Source organism: Rhinolophus hipposideros (genome assembly GCF_964194185.1).
Source record: "Rhinolophus hipposideros genome assembly, chromosome: 2".
Classification (NCBI taxonomy): Eukaryota; Metazoa; Chordata; class Mammalia; order Chiroptera; family Rhinolophidae; genus Rhinolophus; species Rhinolophus hipposideros.
In genome coordinates, this window is record NC_138048.1 from 60,969,294 (window position 1) to 60,997,277 (window position 27,984).

The window sequence follows — 27,984 nt, forward strand, 5'->3', positions numbered from 1 at the left end:
CAGCTCCTTTTTAATGGACTTTAAGCCTGGCCAGAGAGAGTGGGAGAAAGGGGAAGGACATGCTTGACAATTCAAGGACAGAGGTACTTCACCCCTCCCCAGAAGCCCAATTGGAAGTATGCCAAGAGATCAGAGAAGGAAGGGCAGGGCCAGCCGGGGTCTGGAGCAGACACTCCCACCGGTGCGCTGTGAGAAGGGTGGATGAGAACGGTCCTGATCCTTTACCAGCCTATGTTCACAGATCTGTGGGGTGTACCAGAGCCGCTGCAAGTCCAAGCAGTCTTAGGAAAGAAGAGCTGATACTTAACTGTAGCTGTTCATAGCACAGCAAGACGTGAACTAATGGGACTCCAAAGTAGCCACATTCCCCTTCTAACAAACCCTGAGGGCTCCTAAATCACTTAAAATTTGTTCCTCACTGAAGTCCCATCTCTGCTTCTGACTTTCCCATTGTTTTCAGTTTCTGTGATGCTGATTTTACTTTGAAAATTAGTTTTATGGTTTGTAGATGCCAGCTATTCCTCTCACTGCTATGGTTGGCATGGATATGGGCCAGGACAGACTGTCTGTCATCGTATGGCCATTGTAAAGCCCAGTACCTCTGGCTTCGCCTTCTCTCCACCACTTAGAACTCAAGCCCACCGCCTTCAGAGGGAGAAACAAACTACAAACTACAGGTTGACAGCCCAAGAGGAGCCGTGGGGCCCCTGACAACCAGGGTTATTCCTGAGAACTGTCTCCTGGGTTGAGGTTTGCATGTGAGATGAACAGACAGAAACAGCATATCTCTAAAGGAAGGGTTTAAAATACTGGCCTGGGGGCTTAGTAATGAATCGGTCAAGACGAGGAAGGAGGAATGAGGGTGGGCGAGAAGAGACAGAGGAACCTCCAAAAATGTACCCGCTTGGCTCTGCTGCCCAGGTTTCCTTCCTTGGCCTTTATTCCAAATGGCACAGTGAGGTTTAACTCTAGCTCCTAAACTACCCATTTCCATAATATTTGTCTCTGAACGCATGAGAGAAAGACAGGTAAAGAAGTGCTTATGTGACCACTGACTGGCCCTGGTACAAAGCACCCAGAAGTTGTCCTAAGGTTGTAGCCAAGAAGGGGAAGCCACATGGAGAGGCAGGAGACAGGAATGAGACCAGATAACCTTGTTCCTAAGCAAAGATGTTCTCCATCATTTTCAAAGATGTTCAACCCATTTCTAAGACCTCAAGGGCTGGGGAGGATTATCTAACACTGGGCTCAAGGTCTCTTGAGTTTCCCAAGGGCAGCACGAGCATGAGACAGTCCTTTAATTCCATTGTTCACCATATGTGGACTCAGGCTCGTACAAATTGTAATAATTTCTTCTGCAATAAATCCCAAACTTTTCCTGTCTTAACAAGACATCCTGACATCCCAGAAAGTCCTAATTGAACATGATTTTATGCACAAAGGACAGTTAAATACAAACTAAGTCAGTACAAGCCCCTCCCTGCTCCCTTGGACTGAACCCCTTGTAAACCCACGACCCACAGTGGCTTGACTGTGCTAACATCTCATTGGACGTGGTAAGTAAGCTTGAACATCCCCTCTCCTGGTTAATTTCCCCCATTTGCCTCCAGACATTCTTGTTTCCTCCAACATAGAGCTCTGGAAAGGAAGGATGACAGAGGCTGGTTGCAGATTAGAAGATTCTAGCTCATAGAGGAAGAATTCACAAACGTGAGAAAAAGGAGAATTGATAAGAAGTTTGGAGGGGTTTCAACAAAGAACCAGAGGGAGCGATCAGCACTAAACAAGAAGAACGCATCCGGACAGGAAGGGAGGCAAGGGTGGGAGGAAACACTGGACTTCTAAGAGAAGCAGGGAAAACTGATAACCTGGCTTCCGTTGGGATCTGAATGACCCATTGACTCACTTGACAAGAGACGGGATGAGCACTTGAGGAATATGAAAAGCATTTGGCCTTGTCTGACTCCTACGTCCCTGGGGAAGGAAGTGGGCACTAGAGGTATCCCATGGTAACAGTTCTGAAAGAAGCGCACACCTGTAGATATCTAGAGACTACCTAAATTGTACATGCATCTAAATCTCTCATTGTCTTAGAGCCTAATGGAGATTTCTGTGACCTGCTACCGCTGTCTAGCAGATTCCCCTGATGTTTGCTGTCGATTGGTGCTGCTGCCTTTGATTTCTTCTTAACATTCCCCCTAAGGTGCTGATGAACTGAACCTTAAAACTTACCCCACATACAGGTTAATTTCTATTCTAGCTCACATCAGCCACATAAAGTCACTGTCTTTCTACAAGCCAGAATGAGTGTTCTTAATAGCTCCGAAACAGTTGGTATGAGGAGAAAACTCCATAGAACAAAATTATGTTCCAGCCTAACCTCAATGTTCCTTGTATTCTCTTGTAAAAGCAGCGATTTGGTCATGGATCCAAGGTACTTGGTTTGCTCCCACTAGCCAATTTCAGGGCCTCTCTTCTCCCAGATGTGGCTGACTCTTCCATTTGCCTCCAATAACCTCTAGTGATCAGGGCAAACTCTGAATGAAAACCTAAACTCAATCTGGTATTTCTCTCAATTTAGCTGTAATTTCAACAATTTCCCTTATGAAAGATTCACTGGCTTCTATGACTCATGAATGTCCCTCATTCTCCCCTAGTTACAAAATGACTCCAGTCACCCTCAATGAACTCAGTAAAATCCATCCTCAACTCTGGATTCACAGAAGAGCAGTACTGGTAAAGGACTTCCGAGGCCCTTCAGTCCGCCTTCCTAATATGGAGTAATGCCCTCTAAGATCTCTCCTACTGTAGGCGGGTCTGTCTTCGCACAGCGCACTCTCAGTTCTTCCTTCTGCTGACCTGAAATCTGTTCTCCCTACCCAGTTTCTCCAGAGAAGCTCTAATGCGTCTGTTGGAGCAAAAATTTATATAAGACCCGATCTTATTTTACTATAATATAAAACTGGGTCTTATATAAGACCTGATCTTATGTTAATTTTTGCTCCAAAAGATGCATTGGAACTGATTGTCTAGCTAGGTCTTATTTTCAGGGAAACACGATACGACCACACACACACAGTGGGACAACTCTCCTAATGTTTGAAGACATCTGCCTCATCCTCCCTTCTCTCAGTTCCTCCAATCATTATCCCTCATCTCCAGGACTTGCTTTCTCTCAGCTCTTAAAAATCATATTGTGAAGGAATACAGCCCCCAGCTCCTGCATCAAACACCTTCCAAAGCCACAGTCACTGGTGGGAGGCACAGGAGGCCTCACTCAAGAAACATGGCAAGAGGCTGTGCAGGGAGCATTCCAGGACCGAGCTCTCATTACCCTAGGGCAGGCCTGAAGGCAGGGACCGTGCCCCTGGCCCAGATCTCCTGTCCCTTTACCAGACACTGGCTTTCTCATCAGGAAAAAAGAGAAAGCCCAGACCCAGAAATTTTCTCCAGGCTCACTTGTGTGAGCGTCATAGAGACCTGTCTCCTCATCTGTAAAATAAAAGCTTGAACACAACAAAGTCTTTGATTCCGATTTAAGTATAAGAGAAGGGACTGCCAAGTCCAAGATGGCTCTGGTTAGCAGCCTTCAATGCTCCTTCATAATTTCTCACAGTACATCAAAAAAGATGAAAACTTAAGAGCACCAAAAAAGACTTAAAAACAAAACAACACCAAAAAGCGAGAGAAATTGACAATAATTATAAACTACACAGAACTACAGTGGGAAACCTTCAGTGCATGACATGGTCTAGTTTCATGGAACCTCTTTTTTTGAAAGATAGGAAAATGCATACTTGCCATTTCTGGGATGTGCTCCCTGCTTCTCCTTCCCACTGGATGGAGTGCAGTTGTGACAGTGAGAGCCATGGGACGGCCACCCTAAAACGAAGGCCAAGTGTTAAGTATGGCCCGTGACACCGCTGCATGGCTGCTGGACCGCTTAGGCTCAAATTGGAACCCGAGAGAAAATTCTATCTTGTTTAAACCACTGTTCTTATGGCCTTTGTTATAGCAACAAACCATTATCTTAATACAACTAGACCAAATAGAGATTCAGATTTAGATAGATTCTGGTATATTTTTTGGATAGAATAAAAATTCCCATAGAATACAGATGAGAACTAAAGTTCCTTACAAAACCAAAAATAAAGCTAGTTTCAGGTATCTCTGCTCCACTACTAAATGACAGCAAGTTTTGAGGAGAAGAAAGGCTGTGACTCAAGAATTCTCACACCTGGTCAAGTTACCCTTCATGTGTGAAAACGTTAGAAAAATTCTCACATTTGCAAGGATTTAGATGAGTATTTCTATGTCCGTCTTGAAAACAAGAATATGAAAATGTTTTTAAGTGACGAATAAAGCCAGATAAAAGTCACGTTATAAAAAAAAGACTAAAAGTGGCTGGTGTGGAGGTGAGCGGGCGCTGGAGGTCCCTCCTTCCTGCCCTCCCTCTGCCATGTGGCCTTTCCTCAGCGGGACTCTCTTCCCACCCCCACTGAGGCCTGCCTCCAGACCCCGAGGCCCAGGGCTGGGGGGCTTGCAGCTGCACTGAGAAGACCCTTCTGGGGCCAGGGTGTGGAGACGGGAGGGAGGAGGAGACCGGGGAAGCAGAGGACATGAGGAAGAAAGATGCAGGCTTCCCTGTCTCTAGTGGAGAGTGAGGGTATGGCCGAGCACCCAGTACCATCATACGGAAGCTGTGGGCCATGGAGCAGGCCCAGGGGCCAGAGCCACCCAGGGCGCAGCAACTCGGCAGGAAAAGAGGAGGACGCTGGGGCCATGCTGGACCAGCAGCTGCAGAGTCCAAAGACAGACGTCCCCTGCCCTGGAACTCCCGTGGAGAAGGTGGAAGTGGACCACAGATCCATCTATGTGGGCGACATGGACTCCGGGGGCCCCGCTGAGGAGCTGGAGGCCTATTTCAACCATTGTGGGGAGGTCCAGCATGTCACCATCCTGTGTGACAAGTTCTCCGGATACTCCAAAGACTATGCCTACATAGAATTTGCCACTGAGAGCACAGGCCGGGCTGCTGTGGAGCTGGATGAGAGAATTTTCCGAGGCTGGGTCATCAAGGTGCTGCCCAAAAGGACCAACTTACTAGGGATCAGCTCCACGGACTGAGGGGGCCTGCAGGGACACCCAGGTGCCAGGGGAGCACCCTTCCCCCACAGCAGTCTCCAGGGCAGGCCCCACTTCAGACCCCAAGGGCGGAGCAGGGGACAGGGAAGAGTCTCACCATGGGATTCACTATGCTGAAGGAAAGACCCGATTTTGAGAGTGGGGCTTGATCAGGAACATAGAGCTGTGCTCCATACGGGACCATTTACTCCAGGGGGGCGGGTCTGGGGTGATGTGGGGTCATGCAGAAGGATGGAGAGGAGAACATGAAGCCAAAGGAGAAATTCAGAGTCAGTGGAAAACTGCACCCACATCTTAAAAGGAAAAAATAGACAAAGTATTGAAACCAATTAAAGTAGAAATGTTTAAATTGTAAATCTAAATTTAGAGCTGAATTGCAACTAAATTTAAAATTGAATTTAAATATCAAAATTATCCTTGGGGAAGAAGCAAAATACAGTAATGATAATAATAAAATTCCCAAACACATATTATGTTAACAAAGACCAAAAATGTGTGAAATGTATATGGGGGCAGTGGGGAAGAAAAACAAAACAAACCGGAAGTGTCATATAGGGAGGAAAAAAATTGATAACTGTGGCAGAACAAAAATCCATGGTCTCTTCTTGGCCCCCAACCAAACTGACTCCTAGTCCACCTACGGAACCACATGGACATGTGACTCCTCTAGCCCAAGGAATGTAAAAATAAGTCACCTGTGACACTCCTAGGCCTGGCCGTCAAAAACTGCCTACACTCCCTCCTCCATGCTCTCTGTTGGCTGGATGCTAAGAACGGCAATGCGGCAGGGCAGGGGTTGACAGCCCTTTTCTGTGAATAGGGTACATATTTTAGGCTTTGCAGGTGACACTTTGAGGCGATACAAGATGACACTGCCCCGTGGAGGGAAATGTGGCAAATTACATATGCTAGATATTTGACCCAGCAATTCCCCTTCTAGGAATTTATTCCAAAGACAGCAAAAATAGGAAGTGACATAACAAGGCACATGCATTGCACCATTATTTGTACCAGAAAAAGACTGACAGCTTAAACATCCATTGTAAGGGGATGGTAACGCAGCACCCTGAATTATGAAGGATTATTATGGAAGTTATAAAATAAATAATGAGAAGTAACATCCAGAATAAGTTTTTTTAAAAATCAAGAAGCATAATATGCTATCTTTAGTGTAAGAAAGGAAAGAAATAGGAATACATATATTGGAGGTGCCACAAAAAGGTACACATTTTAAGAGATGTTATTTACGACTATGTATTACTTTTCGAAGTTGAATTGCATTAGGTTAGCAATGTGTAGTATGTTTGCTCAAAAGATGGCATTAATCAAATGAATGCTAGTGTCATTCATTGTATTACAATTTTAATAGTTTTTTCCTTTTTTAAAATGTGTATACATTTTTTTGGCACCCTCTGTATATCCAGCTACAGTTTCAAAAAGGGGAAAGTTAGAAGCTAGTAAGTTATCTATAGAGGGAGAGAACAGAGTGAAGCAAGCAAAACTGTACCTTGTTTCATAGTTTTACTTTTGGACTAATGTTTATGTTTTACATAATTAAAAAACAATAGCAAAAAGCAAACCCCTGCACACCAAAAACAAACGAATCCAACTGTGTATGAAGTTAATAGTATAATCACGTGGAGAAAAATTAAGAGATTTTAAAACTATTTTCACTGTGAATCTCTGGTGGGATAAGAACAAAAAGAATTGCAAAGAAATCAAAGTATATTTAGTGGCCTCGTTAGTTATGCTTATAATGATATTTTGACATTATTATAAATATACTGTAGGGTAAAATAAATAATTATGTTGATGTTAGCAACCAATATTTTCAGGATTACAGTATAAAACCAAGGAAAACCTTAGAATCTTACATTTGAATTGTATTGGTACATTTGAATCAGTAAAACATGTTTTCCTTTGAAGAAAAAGTATTGTCTAATCTGTTGTAAAGGCCTAGAAGCACCAATAACCTAGTAGTAATTAGCATTGACAGTGCCCAAATTCTGGTCTTTAAAATTTCTCACTAAAAGAAATCCTTGAATAAATGGCCAATTGCAGGTCTGGGGCAGAAAATGGGTAAGATGACCCTTTATACTAGTGAAGCAGGGAAGCTATTAAAATCAGACTTGTGGGCTTCTGTGAAAAGGACACTAGAATCTAAAATGGGGCAATTTGAACATCAAAAACAATAAACACAATGAAACAAAGCATCATGTAATATTGTTCCCTATGAGAGGTACATTTCAAGGTAGCCAAATAGTTGATCAGAAGTTTTTCTTTTATAGAATTCAAAACAATGAGCACAGAAGGATGATAGAATTAGAAAATCACCATTTTGTACCTCTTGATGAAATAATGGATCATCAACTAAATTTAAAAACGAGGAGAAAGATGAATAGGAACCCTTATGGCATGAATCACTGATCAATCTTAGCTCCACTAAGTGGGACAACCAGACATTAGGCCACAGGATGCAATACAATAGGACTGCTGCTGAAGGAAGTGTTCTGCCTCATAAATTCAACCTGAATCTGATTAAACCTCTAGATACAACATACCAGTTTACATTAAATACAAAAGGCGAAAGAACTAGTTAGACACCACCAAAGAGCTAAAGGAAAGCCCAATTTCTCTAATAAATAACAGTATAAGGAAGGAGACTACTATTGGAAGAAACTCAAGAGATATAATAACCAAAGGCAATTTTATATTTTATTTGGGTCCCATGTTAGTTTTCTGAGACTGCTGTAACTACTACAAGTTTGATGGGTTAAAACAACAGAAGTTCTCTTACAGTTCTGGAGCCAGAATTCCGAAATCAAGGTGTCAGCGTGGCCATGTTCCCTCTGAAGGCTCTTCCAGCTTTGGTGGCTCCTTGGCTTGTGGTGGCATCACTCCAGTCTTGCTTCCATAGTCTTATAGTCTCTTTGAAAAAAAAAAAAACAACCTCCAAACACAAGTTTATAAAGTAGAAAGTAATAGACCCTGTCCAGACAACCATTATTAACACATGGGCATCTTTTTCCAGATTTTCTTTCAGATATGTATAAACAGACTTTTTTTCTCCAAAAATGGGTATAAAATATAAACACTATGTAACTTTACTAACAATTGTCACCCCAATACACCTAGTTTAAAATATATGTATATATAAACACTGCCTAGGCCAATTTCAATGCCTCTCTGTCTCAAAACTCTCTCTGCCTCTCTCCTTATAAGGCATGTGATTGCACTTACGGCCCACCCAGATAATCCAGGATAAATTCCTTCTGTCAGTATCTTGTATATCCTTCGCCATAGAAAGTAGCATTCATTCTTTGCCACAGAAAGTAAATATTCACAGGTTTCAGGGATTAGGATACGGAGATTTTTTGGACGCTACCACTCAGCCCACTATATGTCTTGATTAGAACTGTAATAAAATGTTTTTGAAACAACTGGGGAAATTTAAAGATGAACTGAATATTAGATAATATTAGCAAATTCTTATTAATTTTGTTAGATGTGAAGATGACATAGGCTTTTTGTTTGTTATGACTAGGTAGGGAGACGTTCTTAAGTATTTAGGTAGAATAAGTGAGGGTTTTGCTTTCAAATACTCCTGACCCTCTACTCCCCTGACAAAGAAGGTAAACCAAGAGGAGCCACATTTTAATAACTGCGGAAGGAGGGGGAGTATGCTTCTCTTAAATATTCCATAATAAAGTTTTTTGCAAAGTAGTTGAAAAAAAAGATAAAATTGTCCACTAAAATGAGACATTAAATCTCTCAGAATGAACTTATCCAAAAGATCCATATATGAAAAAGAAAAACTTAAATCAATGGAGATACAAATAATCATCCACTGCCAGAGGAAATAAAAGTCACAGTATCAATGGGTGATTTTTTTTCCCTGATTTTTTTTTAACATACATAACTTTAACTCAGAAATTTTAATTGTAAGAATTTCTCCTAAGAGAATAACCCAAACATTGTGCATGTCCAACAATACTGGATTAAATAAAGCATTTTATAGCCGTACAATGGAACACTGTGCAGCAATTAAAATGTCAGTATTTATTGACATGAAAATATGTTCAAGATAAGTTAAGTGGGAAAGGGTTATATAGCCATATATCATAGTCCATATTTGCTAATTACAAAAAATATATACATGCACAAGTGTATACAACACACATATTCATACATACACAAAGGAAGATATACCAAAGTCCAGGATTCATACCAAAATGTTATTTAACTCTGGGTGGTGAATTTGCAAAATTCTTATTCTTTAGTAGTTAATTTTTCTACTATGAACACCCATTACAGATACAATTAAAGAAAACTCTAAGTGGGACCACAGCCTTTATGATCACCATACGCCCTTAAGGAGGCAGTCTGTGTGCTTGAGGGGAGCTTGGGGGGGATGCTTCCCCAGAGTATATTTGAAGTACATGCTTCTCCTGACACTTTCCAAAGTGTTTCCATACAACAGTTCCACAGGTGTCACACACAGACGTGCTCAGTGTCCAAGTTTTCAGAAATGGTAAGTTTGCTAAGCATCATATGGCACACATTGGGCCACAGAACCCTTTGTTTTTCTTCCTACATAGAAGTAATAGGACTTTTACTTAACATATTTTAGGAAATATCAATGTAAAAACCTGAAGAACGGTTGTTTACGCCACGTATTTCCAATGATGAGCTGAAAGCTTCTGGCCTGTTTTCATAGATTTAGATTGATTTATCTCAAAACAACTCCACAATTATATTTTTGTAGTCTCAAGCATTATAGTTTTAAATATAATTTGCATCTTGCTGTCACTTCATTTAGAGAGGTGTTTTTCAAACTGGATTTCTATCCACTAGTGGGTTTAGAAATCAACTTGGAGGTCACCACCCACATTTAAAAAAAAACACGAAATAAACTCAGAAGGTAGCAAAAGTAATGTTTTTGTAAAACATTTATGCCCATATATGCTCACATAATATGTATGTCTGTGTTATTAGTCACAATATAAAATATATTTATTACTATAAGTTTCAATCAAAAAACTTTGAAAGCCACTGAATTAAAGAGATGAATTTATTGGTAGATAAAGTCAACACCTATTTCAAACACCCAAACCCTTTCTTTGTATATATTAGGTAAATTTAAAGAAAAAAAGTATCAGAGCAATACAGCCAGCTTGATCCCTAACATACAAACAAGTACCAAGTTTGTTTGAATACTGGGTACTCAGAGGTTTTCTCAAAGAAACTATCAAAAAGAAATTAGGTTCCCAATTAGTTCACAGAAGCCAATTTCAACAATGTAGCTTAACGATAGTACTAAACTTATTACAAACTTAAATTTCTCTACCATGTTTATTTGTATCAGAGGTTCAGTGTCTCTCCGAGGACACATTCTCCCCACACCTGCACCTTGGTCCCAGCACCAAGCAACTCCTCACAGTGCAGACAAACACTCACCATTCGATATGGCATTCCCCAAATTGTGCTTAGGATTGCAGAGGTGAAGAGATCACAAGTTCTAATAGCCTTAGGTAACTGAGGTAGAATACGGGGCTCTCCAGAACATCTTCCACATGCCCCGAGTCTGTTTCCTTCCCACCCACATCCCAGCTCTGGTACAAGGTCAAACACGAGGAAGACATTTGCTCACCAACAGTTTTTTTTGTTTGCTTTTTTACATTTTTCTCAATCTTTAGGAGAGATTGCCTACTATAAAGAACAATGGTTTACTCCACCTTTTTTCAAACCCCTAAACTACAAGTATAATAAAATATATAATCTCACTAGTTTTAATGTTGATAATTTGCTACTGATAAAATCAATAGCTGTTTTTATCACCTGACTGCTTTTCTCATAAACTGTTTAGATATAAAAATTCTATTACCAACAAGTTTCTCTACACCAAGAGAAACACATCTGTGCCTAGAGAAGCATGGCCTGTGACGTCTCATACGAATTCAGGAAGTGGGGGTTAAGTAGAATGCCATTCTCTAACTTATCTTGCTGCTCTTACCCATTTCATTACGTCCTCCTGGGAGAGGATGAGGAGCTATCCTAATGGACAGCTCAGTGAAAGCTGCTCTGCTTAGCCCCTCACGTACTTACAATGTAACAGAAACACATCCCCGGCCTCACTCATTTGGGTAGAATACAAATGGCCATTCCTAACAGGATTTATGTCGCATGGAACAAATCTTAACCAAGGTACTACATTCTCAGGTGAAACCTACTAGTGCAAAGTGGGAACCAGGTTTTGAACATAATGCTGACCCAGTAAATCTCTTTTTTGGTTGTGCCAGCTGCCTGATCCCAGTACTCACTGGTACCACTCCAGTAGCTTCAGGAAAGGAACAGAAGCTGCAGGAAGGGTTCTCTGTGCACCTAAGCTTCAGGGAAACGCAGCACAACCGGCCTTTTAATCATCACCAAAGCACACGTCCTCTGCTTTGGCTGTCAAGTAGGCACAGCAGTTCCAACCTGCATCACAGGCCCCAGGTCCTACCCCAGACTTTTCTGTCTCCAGGAGGACTGGCTGCAATAGTATGGCCCCTAGGTGGCAGACATGTTGACTCACAGCTAACACATGTCCCATTTTTCTGGTTTTACCTCTTGCTTTCGTGTCCCAGTGCAAGTTTGGGAGGTTTAAGGAGGGAAAGGGTTAGAAATCATGTCAGCATGTACTTTTCAGGTTCTGCCAGGCAACCTTTTATTACATCGGAAAAGCAACACTAGGCACTAGGTCTTGCAAAATACATTCTGACTAACTCTAATAAACTTTCTGAAATGAAAAATGCATAACCACTGTAAGGTTTTTAATGAACAAAAAAGTTAAATACAAACTTTCATATGCAAAATAGATTACTGTACAACTGGTAACCTCAGAGCCAAGTACTAAATTCTCTTCCACAAAATTCAGTAGGGGTGGAATGGGGGGGATGTAAATCCTAATGAATACAAAACTTAATTTTGGCTTTCTATATAGAAAAAAAAGTTTGAGGAAAAATATCTTTAAATTGAATAGTATATTTTGAAATAAACCGCTCAGGCCAGCCCTTAACAATTCTGAGGGTCATACTCGACCAGATCTGGGATGAAAAGGAAGATTTAGGGTTTACAGTTACGTCAAATCCAGTTTCAAGAGTAGCCAAGTCAACTCATTTCCAGAAAGTGAAGTCTCTTTAGGATGACCACGACCGTCTTCTGAGGATGCATGGATAGTCAAGTTCCTTGGCCACAGTTCCACTTTTCCACAACACCTTGCCAGTGCTGTCGTGTCAGACTTCCTCTGAAAGACGATCGGAGCCCATACCACAGCGCTTCTCCCAGCATTTTCAAGCCTCAAAAAAAAGACCTCCAGCTTCAAGTTGGCAGTTACTGCTCCAGCGTTAGAGAAGTTAATTAACACTTCCTTCCCCCCCCCCACTGATTTCCCTCCTGATCTTCAGGAGGGAGTGGCAGCTTGATTAACATTCTTTTCAGAAATAAATAGTTCAAACAAGTAATTCAGAGTTAACTGTAAATGAGCAGCAGAAAACAGCCACTGCCCATTATGTTTGCAAATGAGTGAGTGAATGAATACACGTGAACAAACACACCAAAAAAAAAAAATCATAGAATAAATCCTGCATTTCCCACATTCATAGGGAAAAAAAAAAAAACCTCTTGTAAAAAAAGTATTAATTAGCGTTTGTTCTTGCGTGGGTTGAAGAGTCCGGGGCTCTGAGCAGGCACAGCCTTACAAACAGGGTTGCAAGCAGCCCTCCGCATAGCAAGTCATGACTAGGGTGCAGGGAGAGGCCTTCATGCACTTCTGACAGCTCGGTACCTGTGAGAGAACAGAGGTGATGCAGGGACTTTTTAACCCACAATGCATGAGGTATATGGAAACGTCTGTCTGTGAAAGAACCACCAGCAGCTGAGGGACTGGGCGGGGCATTCTCACAGCAACTGCTGATGAAGGATTTCCCACACCATCTTCTTCCGGAAGAGAGGCATCTGGTGCTGCAAAGAATCCACAAACAACACTTACATTACACATGAACGTGCAGTGCCAACAAGTTTTAGGTGTAACCATGTAAATAAAGTACGATGTCCACGTCCTTTATGTAAGCCTTGACTTTTTTTATACCATGGCACAGACTTACTAAGCCATAAAAAAAGGTTTGTAAAGCTTATCATGTGTATCATAATCACTTCCTTGTTAAGGAAATTCAAAGCAGGATGCAGAATTATACAATAGAGGCCAACAACTCCATAACAAAAATGGGCATATACAGGCAGTGGCACAACCAGTAACTTTTCTACTTAGTGTATTTTCAAAACATTCTGAAATTAACATATTCTGCTTTTTTATGAGAAAAACATGAACTCCATTTAAATAAACAACCAAATCCACAAATTTCTTTCTGCTCTACCAAATGTTAGACATTGCCAACACTGTTAAAATAGCACCTTCCCGCCTTTAAATCATGTCAATAGGTTCAGAAAACAAATAACCCCTTGTTATTTAGAAGCATTGAAGAATGAGATGCTTTGCTTAATGTTATTCTGTTTTAACTGATAATCACTCCATGGGCCAATTCTCAAAGCAGCAACACGGAAGACAAATCCAACATCACCTATAATTCCCCTAGTCCTCTTTTGATGAAATCAGTTTACACCCTTGAGGTACTTACTCCTGGTGTCTCAGGATAAATAGCTGAATACACCACTTAACTATAAACTAGTGGTTTCCTACCTGGAAGAGCCTAAAAAGTCTTAATGCATGGATTCATAAATTACTTAAAATAGCTGAAAAGCTATAGTAAAAAACTGCACATTTATTCTTAGTAAAACTGCAGAAACTAACCAATAATAAGTGCCTTTATTTTAGACTGGAATTGTATTAATTTAGTATGGGAGCCGTAGTTATTTTATGTTGCTCCAAAACCTGGAATGGGGTTATCAGTCCTACTATTCAATAAGTATACACTGGTAGACAACATCTATCAAAAAGAGGTTTAAGAAAATTATTTTTTAAGGGGGTTGTCCTCAGTTGTAAAAAGGTTGAGAATCCACAATGAGAAACATAAATTCTCAAGAGTTCCCAATATATTTGAATTTTCACTCAAATGCAGAGCTGTGGAGAACTAAATAAGGAAAACAGAAGAGAAAAGCAGTACTCATAGTTAGATCTTAAACCTGTGACTCAAGTTCTCACAAGGACTGATTTCCCCGTGCTGTCACATATTCTGACATGCCCACTTCTTTGGCCAAAACTATCAGTAACCAGTGAACACTGGATTTCAGAGATATGCAAATTGTCCCAGTGGTCACCAAAGACTAGGATAAACTTAAGAGCAGATGCAGTGACAATCCCTGACGCTAGCCAAGCGTAGGGTGATGGCCAAGGCATATGGCAATAATAACAGGAGCTCAGCTACCATTATTAAGATCTTACTGTGTGCCAGGCACTGGGAATGTGTTCTAAGCTTATCTTATTTAGAAACAAGTTTAAGTGAATGAGGAAGGGTCTTCACTCACCTGAGTAAATGCGATAGGTTTGTCCCTAGAGATATAATCTGCATATTTACAAGTAAACATTCCACAATCACTTCCATTCAACTGTTGAGGAATCTCCTGAAATTACAAAAAAAGAGAGGAAGAAGGGGCAAAATGCCATCAAATACAAACTCCTTTGGCTTTTTCTAAATAGTACTCTGGATAAACAATGTTATAAAGGTAAATATTAAATGTGGTAACACACACACACACACACACACACATACACACACACACACACACGCACTCTTTATGTGGTATAAAAACCCTAACTATGACATACACTATGTGACCACATAAAAAATGTTTTTCAGAAGAAGAGAGAAAAGCAAAGTGATACTTCCATCTCTCAGTTCTCATACAAAGAACCCAAACTGGAAAAAAAGGTTTATTATCAGGAACAGCAATTCTAGTCAGAATTATTTCAGAAACATTTATAAATTTTGAAAAGCGCTAAACGTGGCTCAATAAAAAACAGGCTTACAAGACAACTAACCTACTTTAATATGGCAGTTAAACTTCTCTTCCCTAGCCAGAAAAATAAGACTGCTGCATTGGACCCCCATCGCTTCAAGCAGAAGGAAGAAAAAAAGTCTCTTGATAGGCTTTAACCAATCAGGAAATCATGCCTTGATTGCTCAGTTTGGTCCTGAGGCAAAAGGATATCATTAGCCAAAGTCAGTGGATTCCAAACCCATGTGAGGTAAACTCACACAGGCCCCAGGCCCAGCTACAGGAATTTTGACCAGCCTCTTACACACTCTGGCAGTCACTTACGAGCACAAGATTATAAGAGGATAAGAGGGTCTGATTCCACTGCTGGAAAATACACTAGAAGACAACAGCTCAATTTTTATTCAAACAAATACCGATGATTACTGTGAAAAAAGACTATTTAAACATGCACACTACCCACAACCCACACAAATGGAAGGTACCTCTCACTTTTCTCCTGGGCCCAGCATGTCTCACAGAGTGGAGAGAACTATAGGCTCCAACATACAAAATGAAGAGCATTTGTTTTCTTTATTATATTTCCCAGAGCATTAATAAACTCTTCTTATATGTGTGCTCTCCTCAGGAAATGTCAAAGCTTACCTTTCTAATTATTCAACTTAAAAATGAAAATGCTTCTAGATAGGTAGTTGAGTCATTATACACTGGTTATGGCTAAAAATAAATTCATGTAGCGTACTTTAAAAAGAAGCCATTAGGACTCAGAAGATGTATGCATTTTTAAACCCTGAATGAAATTCAAATCTGCCAAAAACCAAAGCACATTCACAAACAGTATGCTTGACTCTTGAGGACCTGGTGGCATGGGGCCCTAAAGACCTACATACATACAATTACCAGATAAGTTTTGAACAAGAACTTCACATTTTTATTAGGGCCAACCAAGACACGTAGTTGGCTTCAATTTATTGAGTTCTTCTTCAATTCTCTAAGAGACATGCTAGCTTATACTTAACATTTACAATTTAAGCAAGAAGATAAAGGCTAAGAAGCAAACATCCTGATTAAAAGACTTAGAAGTAGATCATTGTTAATGTCTACTTCAGGAGAATACATGCCTACGGATGAGTGTGTGAAGGCAGGAAGGAAGGAAGTCAAGACTAAATAACATGCCTCAGTAAATACAGTAAATGCAACAAAGTATTTGAAATACAGATGACCATCACTTACGTGTGGCTTCATGCTGTAGTGCGTCCACTCTAAAAGATTCAGATCAACATTTCTTTTGGTCTTACTTTCATCCTGTAAATACTGACTAAAAAACGACAAAGAGGGAATATATTGATGGATCCCTGTGGAGATTTAGTATTATCATAACAAAGGACTGTGATATTTAACAGATATGCTATTCTCAAATCCATCTCCATTAGCTTTTGGATTTTAAATTTAATGTTTTTTTTCTGCTTATAAAAATTGTACATTCTTATTTTAAAAAATTAAAACATACAGAATACAAAATGCAAAAGACCCCATAATAACCACTCCAGAATTACTATTAATAGTTTGCTATGTAATCCCTTAGTTCTCTACTCCACCCCTATACACACAATTTGTAAAATATACATTTTATTCTATTAAAAAAGTACTTCATTTTACAACTTACTTTTTCTCACTTAAAAACAGAAATAAAACAAGACTCTTAGAAAAGGAAGAAAAACCACTGCCACGAAAAATAAAAAAAGGCAGGAAGACTATTCTAAAGTAAAGGAGACTGAAGACATTAAGTGCATGCTTGAACCCTGGACTGGCTTCCTGGATTAGGAGAAAAAGACTATACAAGATACCTGAAGAAATCAGACCATGAACCATATGTTATATATTACTGATCGCTAATTTTCTGAAGTGTGATATGGCATTATGGTTATATAAGAGAATGTCCTTATTCTTAGGAGATACATAGTTAAGCATTAACTGATTAAGTTTCTCAACCTCTCCAGAGGGTTATCAAATTTAACCCACGTATCTCAGTTCTCATTCCAACCTGCACAGAAGGTAAACCAGCGTGACATGGGCACATGCCCACAATGGGAGTGGCAATATCACCCCCAGGGTGTTGAAAACTGGTCATTGGAAGGCAAAAATCTTACGTATTTCAATGGTTTGTAGACCTTTAAAGCTCAACCCAACAAACAAAAAGTCTTATTCCTTAGTACTATTTTCTCTTGTAATGGAGAAATTAAATTTTTCTTGGGGAGGTGTGTGGTGGGGAAGTAATGAAAAAAAGATGAGAAAAGCTAGATTAGGGGTGTAAGGAAAGGGAGTGGGCCTCAGACACCCACAGGAGCTGAACTCTTCATACTTAACAAAAAAGAAAAAATATCCATTTTTTTTGTATCCTGTTATAAGCAGCATATAAAACTTTGCTGTCTAATTCCAATGAGAACATTTCTATGCATGTGATAATATATGTATATCTATGTACATACATATGTATGTGTGCACATTTTCTATATATTTTAAACACAAAAGAGCAGAGGGAAATAACTGCTTTATAAACAATTTGGTGTACCTTATGATTTTAAAAACTTTTTTCTCTATACCTTTTATTTAAGATAAACACCCAGAAATGAAAACAATATTGAAAAAGAGAACTGAACTAATTATTGTTAATTTTTCTTCCTATCATTCATTTAACAAGTTCTATACTAAAGTATCCTTATTAAAATTCTCTTAGTGTCCTTACTAAAATTAAAAACAGGAACCTGCATTTGTTTCCAGTGAGCAACAAAGATTCAAGATAGACTTGTCCTACTGAGTTGCTTCCTCACTATGAAATGCATGTAACCACTTGACATAACTCATAAGTGCTATGCTTTAAAGGCAGGTTTTTAGCAATTCCTATTTAAAATAGTTGCCTACAAACCATACACTTTAAAAATTACCTCTGGGTTTCTATGAGATAAACTCAACTATCATGGAAAGCACAGAGACATGAGTAGGTTTAAGAATACAGAGGAAATAACTCCCCAGCTAACAGTTCTTTAGAACATTCAGAATAATGTATCAATCCCAAAGAAATCTAATTCAAATCACAGGATTCTAATAAGATGTATCTTACATTACAACACATGACAAACTTGTTTTCAATGATGCTACAGACTTCTCAATTAAGATCAGATATTAGATTATTTTTAGACCAAAAGAAGGATTCAAGTCAAGTCCTGAACAACTGGGAAGGCAGCTTTCTCTATCCATTAGACTCCACCCACCAGAGCCTCCTCTGATTAGTGAAAAGGCAGAGCACCTAACAAAGGCCTAACGAGACAACAATGAAGTGTTTTAGCCTTTACTTACAGGAGAATCTCACAGATCCTGTGGCCCTTTTGTCCCATAGAATCCAGATATTTAAGACACTTTTTTCTTAGGTCTATCACCTATAATGGAAAAATGCAACATCCAGAACAACCATAACAGGAGTAAGAATTATATTTCTAAAAAGAAAAGCACCTTTTAAAAAAATCAATACCAACATGAATGGATTTCTAAGACACACTTTTTTGAAAACATCACAGATGATTATGAGCTTCATTGCTATATAATTACATACTTCTATTCCTACAGAAAGGCTTAGAAACTTAATCCCCAAAACATTAGTGGTCCTCTCAGTGTGATGAGATTTTTTTTCTTTACACCTTTACTTTTTTACAACTAACCTGTACCAACTTGTAAACAAAACTAATAAATAACCTATGTGCACTAGAACTCTTTCCTGTTAAAAATGAAAGCCCCTCAGCTACAGCAACTGTCTTCTATCTTTCCAAGTTGTTCAACTCAAGAACTAAGAAGAGACTCTGTGGAGTATGCCTTTAACTTATGCTACCAGACTTTCACTGAACAGAAAAGAAAAGGGTAGCCTTCATTATTTAAGAAAATGGTCATTATCCAAATTCCAACAATTAACCTTCTCTCAACTCACCACTAGGCTCCAATGTACCTTCCGATGAATAGGCACCAGAATAAGTTCCTGTTCAAAGAGATTGACCCCTTTGGTCCATCTTTTCACCGCTTGGTAACCCCCAGACTTTAGTTTGGGATAGAAGAATGTACTGAATGCATGAAGTGCTGGATAGCCTTGTTTTTTATTTCTTTCCACAAGAAGATTCATGTAAAAATTAATGACCTGTAATACCAAGAGAGTAAACATCAGAACATGGTAAATACATTATCGAAACTAAATGTCTAACCTAACTAAATTAGGATGAATTACAAGATAAGAAGCCTACGGAAGGGAAGGGGATAAAAGGATTGTCTATAGCAGAAAATGGAAAATAAAAAATGATCAGTGCAAACTGCGAAGGATTAAGAAAGAATAAAATTGTACTTTTGAGGCGTAGTAGTAAGAGGACCAAGAGAAGGGACTCAAAGAGAAAGTCTGCAATAATGAAAAGGTATTTGTAACTGCATCACTCCAAGAATATGCAGAAATATCAACTGGAAGTGAATTTTACTATATATAAATTATACCTCAATTTAAAAATATTAACTGGAAAAAAGATACCAAAACATTAATATTTTGTTACTTTTTTAATGGTAATAATGTTCTTTTTCTTTTCCTGTATTTTCTAAATTTTACACGATAAACATAATACATTTATAATGTGAAACAAAACATCCTAGTTTTACAAGAATGTGTTTATATGCCACTAGTCATGGGGGTGGGGGGAGAGGAAGGAAGGCAAGAGAGAAAATGCAGGGACTCAGAAGTTGGGTAAAGGACCAACTGGAAAATTGTCAAGAACGAAAAGCTAGTTTTAGCTAAGTATGTAAGGATACAAGATGACAATTAGGCAAATTTTTGCAGTTATCACCCAAATGAAATAAAGAAAAAATACATCATGTACATATAGCAATCAATATATCCCTCTGTTATTGACAAAATAAAATGGCTCCTATAAGAATTCATCTAAAATAAAATGTCACTGCTATTCCTTCCATTTATCAGTGGCACCCAGGGTTTATAAAAGTGTCATTGAAGACTAGTAAATGAAGTCTTGGATGAAATGAAGCACAGATGCAGAAAAGGGAAACATTGCTAATTAAAGGCAGCAAACAATCAGAATTAACCATCTTTCTATGGTTCAAGATGTTTTTGTTTTAGATAAAACTAAAAGCTGCTTTACCAATTTCTTATAATTGGGTAGCTATCACTTTGGTTATGCAGAGTAAACAGTTAAGCATAATGATAGTAAAAGGAGGGATAAAAGACAACTTACTTCATCATTAAGCCAGTGATAGTTCTTCAAGGTCTGGATATCTCCTCGAGTGATTCGTAATTTGAAAGCACTACTTAGGATCTCATCCTGTGGGCCATGACCTAAGGCATTACTGATTTCCTTTTCCATGTCCTGAATTACAAAGTCCAGAGGTTGCTACTTTAATATAGAACCACTATTAGATACTTAAAAGTCTGAGACTAAAAAAGCAAATTTCACCTCTGTAATACCTCACCCTTGAGAAAAATACACTATCAAAGACCTACTAAGTTGAAGCATGAAAAGATTTAAACTTAGACTACAAAGCAGTCTTACTAATAGTTATAAAAGATGTTAGTTGAATTAACAGCTTCTGGAAACAATACTTTGGTAATAATACTCACAGTTAAAGTATAGTCTTAATTATAGTCTTAACTATAGTCTTAACTACCATGTAGGCAGCACTATGAGCCAAGCATTGTAGCAGCTACTTGAAGCATATCATGAATCCCTGCTTGTAGGGAAAATATCATCACCATTTCACAGAGCAGGTAACACTCAGAGAATTCTGGTTACACGCTCAAAGTCATAAATTATTAAATGGCAGAGCCAAGATTCTGAAATTAGGAGTGTCTAACTTCCTATCTTTGCTCCTTTCACAATTCTATAAAAGAATCTTCATACTTTCCTTATTTCCCTCCTAAACTTTTATTTAAGTATATCAAAGTGATAAAATTAGGACACCTAAGAGATCATATTATCCATTTTTGACATGAGGAGAGTCAGTAAACAGGCAGAAACTGGAAAAGTAGGCAGCAGTCTAGCAACTGAGTCCCTCTGAATAGATGGCTTCATTATTCTAAAGAATTATGCAAATAAATGCATATTTAAGCTAAAAGACTGAATCTGTAATCCCAAGATTATTTCAGCCAAACACCTGTTAATACCACTTCCCGCCACTGCACACAATTTGGCAATTTTATGGCTTTCTCTCTCCACCTGCATGCCCAGCACACAGTAAGTACTCAAGAGATACTCCCTGAAAAGGACTGACTACCACCTACTAAGACAACAATGGACAAGGAGTCAAGATGTGGGCTCACCTTTAACATGAGAATTTTTAACTACCTTCATTTCCTCATTTTCTATAAGTTTTCACTATTTTCAAATGCAATAATCAATGAAAAAAACATTTTAGTAAACCATTATCCCTTAAAAGAAAACTGCAATTAATTCAATCCTAATGCCAAACCACTCTATAACCCAAAATACTTGAAGGTTAGAAAAAGATTCTACTAAGAACCCCTTATATTCCGAGATATGTGAGAATTATGTCTACTCACATGTGTTGAACATCAATTTGATCCCTTAGGTCACCTTCACAGCTCACTAATGATCAATATATCCAGTGCCTAAACAGCCCTTAGACCTGATTGCCTTCATATATTCACCCCTAGCCTGGAGAAACTCCTCAAAACAGTCATTCAGTCTTGAATAATTAAGGTTATTTAAAAACATATCTCTTATTCTGATCAAAACAAGAAATAATACCTCTGTAAGTTCAAGGAGATCATCTGTCCTTTGATCCTTTCCTTTGCCTGAGCAATTTTTTTCTTTTGTCTCAAGTATGGACATTTTCCTCCTGAGTAAGCCATTGCTTCCACTGCCCAGGCGGAGTCGGGCTGACACTTCTTCGGATAGGTCAGGCTCCAGCTGGTGTCCTCTCCTCTGATCAAAACAGTTCTATATTCCAGTTAAATGCTTGATACTTGCACATATAAGCATACATAATAACATGAAATATAAAACAGTGCCATTATCTTGAAAGAGAAGACAATTAACAAATCCCCAAACGAGTAGATATAGCATATTTGCCTGTCCCTGCAAAGGGACCAAAAAGTGTTCAAAACCTAAGGCTCACAGGACACATCCATTAAACCATGAAACAGAACACTTATCATTTTCCCTGAAGGAAGCAAGAAAAGTATTTTTGGTTCTCTTATTTTAATTAAAAATAACATAGTTAAAAGATATTTCAAAGTTTTAAAACAGCAAAATATATGCCCCATAGTCCCATCACTCAGAACAAATCACTATCCTTAATACTAAGTAAACTTGCTGTTTCTTCTTTTTTAAAACTTATGTAATATAGAAAAATGCACAAAACATTAATGTATCACTTAATTTTTGCAAAATTAACACCTATGTAACCACCATTCAGGTCAACGAGTAGAATTCTGCCAGTATCCAAGAAACTTTGATAAGATCCTTCCTTATCATGACCGTTTGAAACACTTAATGCTGAATTTAATCCAGTAGGTAAACTATTTTAAAATTAGCAAACATATTTAGAAATAGAGCTTTGGACAAGAACCACACTCTCAACACACCTAGCTATTAGTCTCTTCACGGTAGCTAACCGCCAGTCCTAGGAAACCATAGCTGCTGGCCCTTCCCTATAGTTGCAGACAGCAAAGCCTGCAGGGTTCAGCAAGGACAGTGGCAGGATATAGTCTGTAGTCTGCTATCAAATTACCACCACCACCATCACCACCCCGTACTTGCTCAGGCTTATTTGCCTTCTACTTTCAGTTTTTGTTCCACGGGTCATAAATGATAATTAAACACAAAAACTTCACTCTGAATCATGGGAATGGGGAACATTAGAGAGGGAGTATTTTAAGACTAATGACTTAAAACCATGGCTTAAGACTAATTCTTATGAAGAGATCTAATGGGAAAAAAGAAAGCTGATCAAACTGATACTGTACTTAACACAAAGCTGTACCTAAACTTTGGTATTTGTATATATCTAAAATGTGAAATAATCTAAAACTTCAACTTTGCATGTAATTTACGAATATATTTCTTTTGGATATGGAGTGTTTGCCTCTATTATTAAAAATGCTGGTATTACTATGGAGATCACTGGAACACTTTTTATTCAGATACCTACATAGAAAAAATTAAATCCAATTAAGTATAAAATTGATAGTATTTTCAAGTAAATCTGAAATCTTGACTCTGAAAATAAAATCCTAAACATTATCTTTTCTAGAGATGTATGGTTTTTAAAAATTTTCTGAAAGAAGCCAGGCAACACAGCTAAGGGCTGAGATGGAGGCAAATTCGTCTCTCTTATAAAGGTAGCTACCGCACACAGATAAAAATCCAGCAGATCAGAAGGAAGCTAAAGTTGTATATCTTCAATGCCTGCTGCTTTTTCAAAGAAAACAATGGAATTAGAATTAAAAGTAACATGTATCATCTTTCTTATTTTTCATGGGCACCAAAATTTTAATACTAAGTGAGGTGAAAGAGTAAAAAGATACAAAATTCAACTAGTGTTTTTACTTACACCTTCATTTTCAAGTCTGATTCCAACTGTCTTCTCTGTATCAGAAATTTTCCCCTTTGAACACCTGAGGAAAAAAATATAGAGATTACAGACTGGATGTTTTTAACTTGGTACATGTTAGACTAGTTTTAGAAATAAGATTTAATAATTTGCAAATCAAAATTGCCTTGAGTTTATATAGTCCTCTAAACCAGGGGTCAGCAAAATTTTTCTGAAAAGGATCAGACAGTATCTTAGGTCTTGAAGGTCTTAACCGTTTTGTCGTATCTTCTCAACTCTATTGTAATTTAAAAGCAGCCATAAACAGTATATAAATGAATGAGCATGACTGTATTCCAATACAACTTTACCTACAGAAACAGGCAGGCAGATCAGATTTGGCCCATACTTTCCCCAACTCTGCCGTAAATGAACTATCATCCAAAATCCTAAGGTACATAGAGATACGTTTCTGTTTATATACTAGAGATGCCCATCACACCCATACGCGTACATAAGCGGCACCTTCATTTCCCAATCCTTAATGCCTAGGAGAGAAAGGCACCCTCCCAAGTCAGGATGAGCACCTGACACAAAAGCTACCTACCGTGTTTCCCTGAAAATAAGAGACCTAGCCGGACCATGAGCTCTAATGCATCTTTTGGAGCAAACATTAATATAAGACCGGGTCTTATATAATGTAATATAATACCTGATATAATATAATACCCAATATAATATAATATAATATAACATAACATAATATAACATAATACCGTGTCTTACATTAATTTTTGCTCCAAAAGACGCATTAGAGCTGATTGTCTGGCTAGGTGTTATTTTCAGGGAAACACGGTATGTCCCCATATATACTGACCAGCTACCAGAGCTCTGGAGAGTTCACAATTTCTCAGGCGTGGTTACTCATAAATGTAGCTCACAAAGCAAGAAAATAATGTCAAAAGAAAACTTAGAATGAACTGAACCATGTACCTCTTTTCACTCCTCACTGAACAGAGAGGTCCCCTTGTGTCAAGAATTCTATCTGTGAGGATGGTAAAGAAAAAATTAAGTGTTTCCTTTATGACTCAATCATATAGCTAGAATTTCAACATACAGTTTCCAAAGTATCAAAACATTAACTTATGCTGAAATGTTAGAATGAAATTCAAAGACACTAGCTCTTACGTATCAAGTTGCTTAAAAATGCATAATTCGCTTTCTTAAATATAATCTTTAGTGTAAATTGACTGATATCTGCTCATTTGGTAAGCTATCACTTAGTGTCATTTAGTGGACAAGTGGAGAAATACAAGGAAATTAATATCAGAAATGTAAAGAAATTAATTTTAGGCTAACAAAATATGTACTACTATATATAGAAGCTAGGAATAATAATCAGGAGGTAATTTGTAAATCTGCTTCTTCCTGAAATAACTTTTTTACTAAACTACTGGTCTTGGATAAACCCCAGTCAATGCCTTGGGGTCTGATAAAGTTTTAAAGTCTGGTATGCCATCTTTCACTCGTACGTTATTTTTCAATTTCATATGCACGCGAACTAAGTTCTATAAATTAAAACAGGGCTAAAACTCACATTGTTTTGGAACAAACTGAGTTGTTCTGCCTCCATGACTTTGCTCTTCCCCCCAGCCTTTGGTCTTTATTGTGTCCATCTGACTTCTCTGAGAACTTAGAAATACAAAAAGTGAAGACAATCAGATACCATAAATACTCATTACCTCTGACAAGCTTCTCTAAACAGGAGTTACTGATTACCCTGAAACATCAAATTACCAGAGAGAGGATGCAACATAGCACCATCAGGGACTAGGGTACAAGGAGTCTAATCCTGATTCTAATATTTCAGCCAAGTTACCTAGCCTCTAGGTTTTTCTGTTTGTAAAATTGGAAGTTCTCAATCCTCAGGGCCATCTAGACTGAAAAATCTTGTGTGATAAAACTCATGTCAAAAGATGGAAAAATTTTAAACAATATACTGAAATGGATCCTAAAACAACACATCTAAAGAGGAATGTAGAAAGCAAAAGTTTTAGGATTTTGCTGACATGACAAAACCAATAGTTCATGAAGCATACTGCTGCTTTCAATAGTGGCTAGTCAAAATGGAGAAAATATTAACATTCTGACTGACTAAACAAAGAGAATTAAAATTTTAAAAATTCACAATCAAAATTCAAATTCCCAGATTTTGTTATTTCTGCACGCAACATCCTAGATAGTCTTATAACTTTTTCACCTTCCACTTGCTGTTACATAATTTCTGGGACTCCCCTCTGTGTATTCTCACGTATTAGAATTATCAAGTGTATGTCAGTCCGAAGCTCACATATTTTTTGTCCCCTTTTTATAAAGAGATATAAGGCCAGACATCAACTCCTTGTGCCACATTATTTGCTCATTACAGTATTTAATTAACAAGGAGTCTTTTAAGAAAAACTTCTTATGACTTGGGGTGACTTGAATCTTCTCTCTAAAGTGGAAAGTTTCCAATTGTGCTAGGATACATCCACTAAGACGCCTCAGGAACAATGTGTACATGGGGAAGCAAGGAGAGGGAAAGGGAAGGCGGGAGGGCCAGGCAGGAGAGAAGAGGGGGAAAGAGGCAGACAGAGAGCGCCATTGTGGGACATGTGTATATTGGGGAGGTTGAAAAAATTCTCTACTCCCTGACTTCAACCAGTGATGCAACTTTTCTATAACAGAAGGATTCCAAAGCTAATAGAAAATTTTATTTTGTAAAACTACTGTTCTATATAATCCATTACTACATACAATTTATACAAACTGCAGGGCTAGTTCTCTCAGTGTTAACCTCTTTTTTCCACAAAGCGCTTCCTACCAATTTCCTCTCCAAAAATAAGGAAAAAGACGTCTGGCAAAGCATTTATCTTGTTAGATCATCTTTACCTATGATGAGCTGAAGTTATAGGAGGAACAGAGTTTCCATGACCACCTTCTTTAAGTCGCTCCAATAACCTTCGGTACTTCTCTCTTTCCTCTTTCTGAACACCCTAAATAAAAGAAAGCATGTTAGATAACCTCTAGCACATTAAACCTATAATTAAATTATAAACAAAGACCAAGAGGTCAAATGCAGTCTGTAGATGCACTGTCAGCACAGTGTTTTTAAAATTTCCTTAAGTTAATTGCCAACTTTATGAATTGGAAAGAAAAATCCAAAAATCTGCCTCTTTTGAAAAACTGAATCCACAATCTCGAGCAAGGCAGGGCTACTCCCTTCAGAAGGGCCACTGGCTCCACCCCACTTCACTCATTTACATTAACTCCTAGACCTTGCTGGCATCCGAGTTTTTGACAGTGGACCTGGGTTAACCCCAAAACAACTCAGCATAAATAATCCACTTTTCATATTCAGAACAGTCAGCTTCCAAAATGGAACTGATCTCACCAAAGTCATCAATGACTTTCTATGGCCAGATCCAAGACACTTTTTCAGCCTTTATGTTACTTGACCTCTCTCTTCAGCATCTCACGCTGCTGACCTTGCTTTGCCTTCCTGGACAATACACTCTCCTGATTTCTTCTTATCTTCTCAGTCTCTACTGCAGATTATGTCTTCTTCTGCCTGCCCCACATGCCAATGGTTCTGCCCATTATCTCTTCTCACACTACATTCTCTCTCTGAATAATGTCTTCAGCTCCCTTGATTTACATCACACCAATATGCAAAAGATTCAGACACGTGTCTCTAACCCTGCCTTCTCAAAATTCTATGGGCCAGGTTTTCTTAATGTTTCACAGGCACTTTAAACAATGTCTAAAACTGAAGTCATCAACTTCCCCCTAAACACACAGGGCGTCTTGGTCAGTGGCAAGTATTTATCAAAGACCGAAATCAGGGGCTCTGGCTCTTCCCTCTAACTTTATACTACACTTAACCAATGAATATGTCCGTGCTAATATTACCTTCTAATGTTTCTAGAATATATCCTGTGTGTGTATATATATATATATATATATATATATGCGCTCAGTCCCATCTCTGATTTCTCTTCTAAAAGGTATGAAGCTACTTTATAATCTCTCTCCTTAAAACCCCGTCCAGGGCTGCAGCCCATTCCTCCCTCTGCCTACCTGTTTGTTGAATACAACTATTTTTATATAAGCTCCTAGAGGACAGGGATCATATTTTATTCAATTTTAATTGCTGACAACTGGCACCCATATAAATAGTTCTTTGATGAACTAAACTAAGTGGCTCAGAAAACT

The 27,984-nt window shown here is 38.4% G+C and overlaps 1 protein-coding gene across 8 annotated transcripts in view; it reads right to left on the reverse strand.

Annotated features, from left to right (window-relative positions):
- Window positions 1–10,204: 10,204 nt before the first annotated feature.
- SENP2 (SUMO specific peptidase 2) overlaps window positions 10,205–27,984 on the reverse strand; it is a 31,448-nt gene continuing 13,668 nt past the window's right edge. For 4 of the 8 annotated variants that reach the window (XM_081070884.1, XM_081070881.1, XM_081070885.1 and 1 more), the window contains exons 7-18: window positions 26,662–26,765; window positions 25,328–25,422; window positions 24,724–24,775; window positions 23,752–23,815; window positions 21,945–22,121; window positions 20,415–20,546; window positions 19,118–19,321; window positions 18,496–18,575; window positions 16,372–16,456; window positions 14,668–14,763; window positions 13,088–13,146; window positions 10,206–12,970 (exon numbers count right to left, since the gene is read on the reverse strand). In XM_081070884.1, coding sequence (XP_080927010.1) covers window positions 12,946–12,970; window positions 13,088–13,146; window positions 14,668–14,763; window positions 16,372–16,456; window positions 18,496–18,575; window positions 19,118–19,321; window positions 20,415–20,546; window positions 21,945–22,121; window positions 23,752–23,815; window positions 24,724–24,775; window positions 25,328–25,422; window positions 26,662–26,765 — 1,173 coding nt within the window. In that variant the 3' untranslated portion in view covers window positions 10,206–12,945. Of the gene's footprint in view, window positions 13,147–14,667; window positions 14,764–16,371; window positions 16,457–18,495; window positions 18,576–19,117; window positions 19,322–20,414; window positions 20,547–21,944; window positions 22,137–23,751; window positions 23,816–24,723; window positions 24,776–25,327; window positions 25,423–26,661; window positions 26,766–27,984 lie in introns of all 8 variants that reach the window. The other 4 variants (XR_013994787.1, XR_013994788.1, XM_081070882.1 and 1 more) reach the window with 2 other exon arrangements.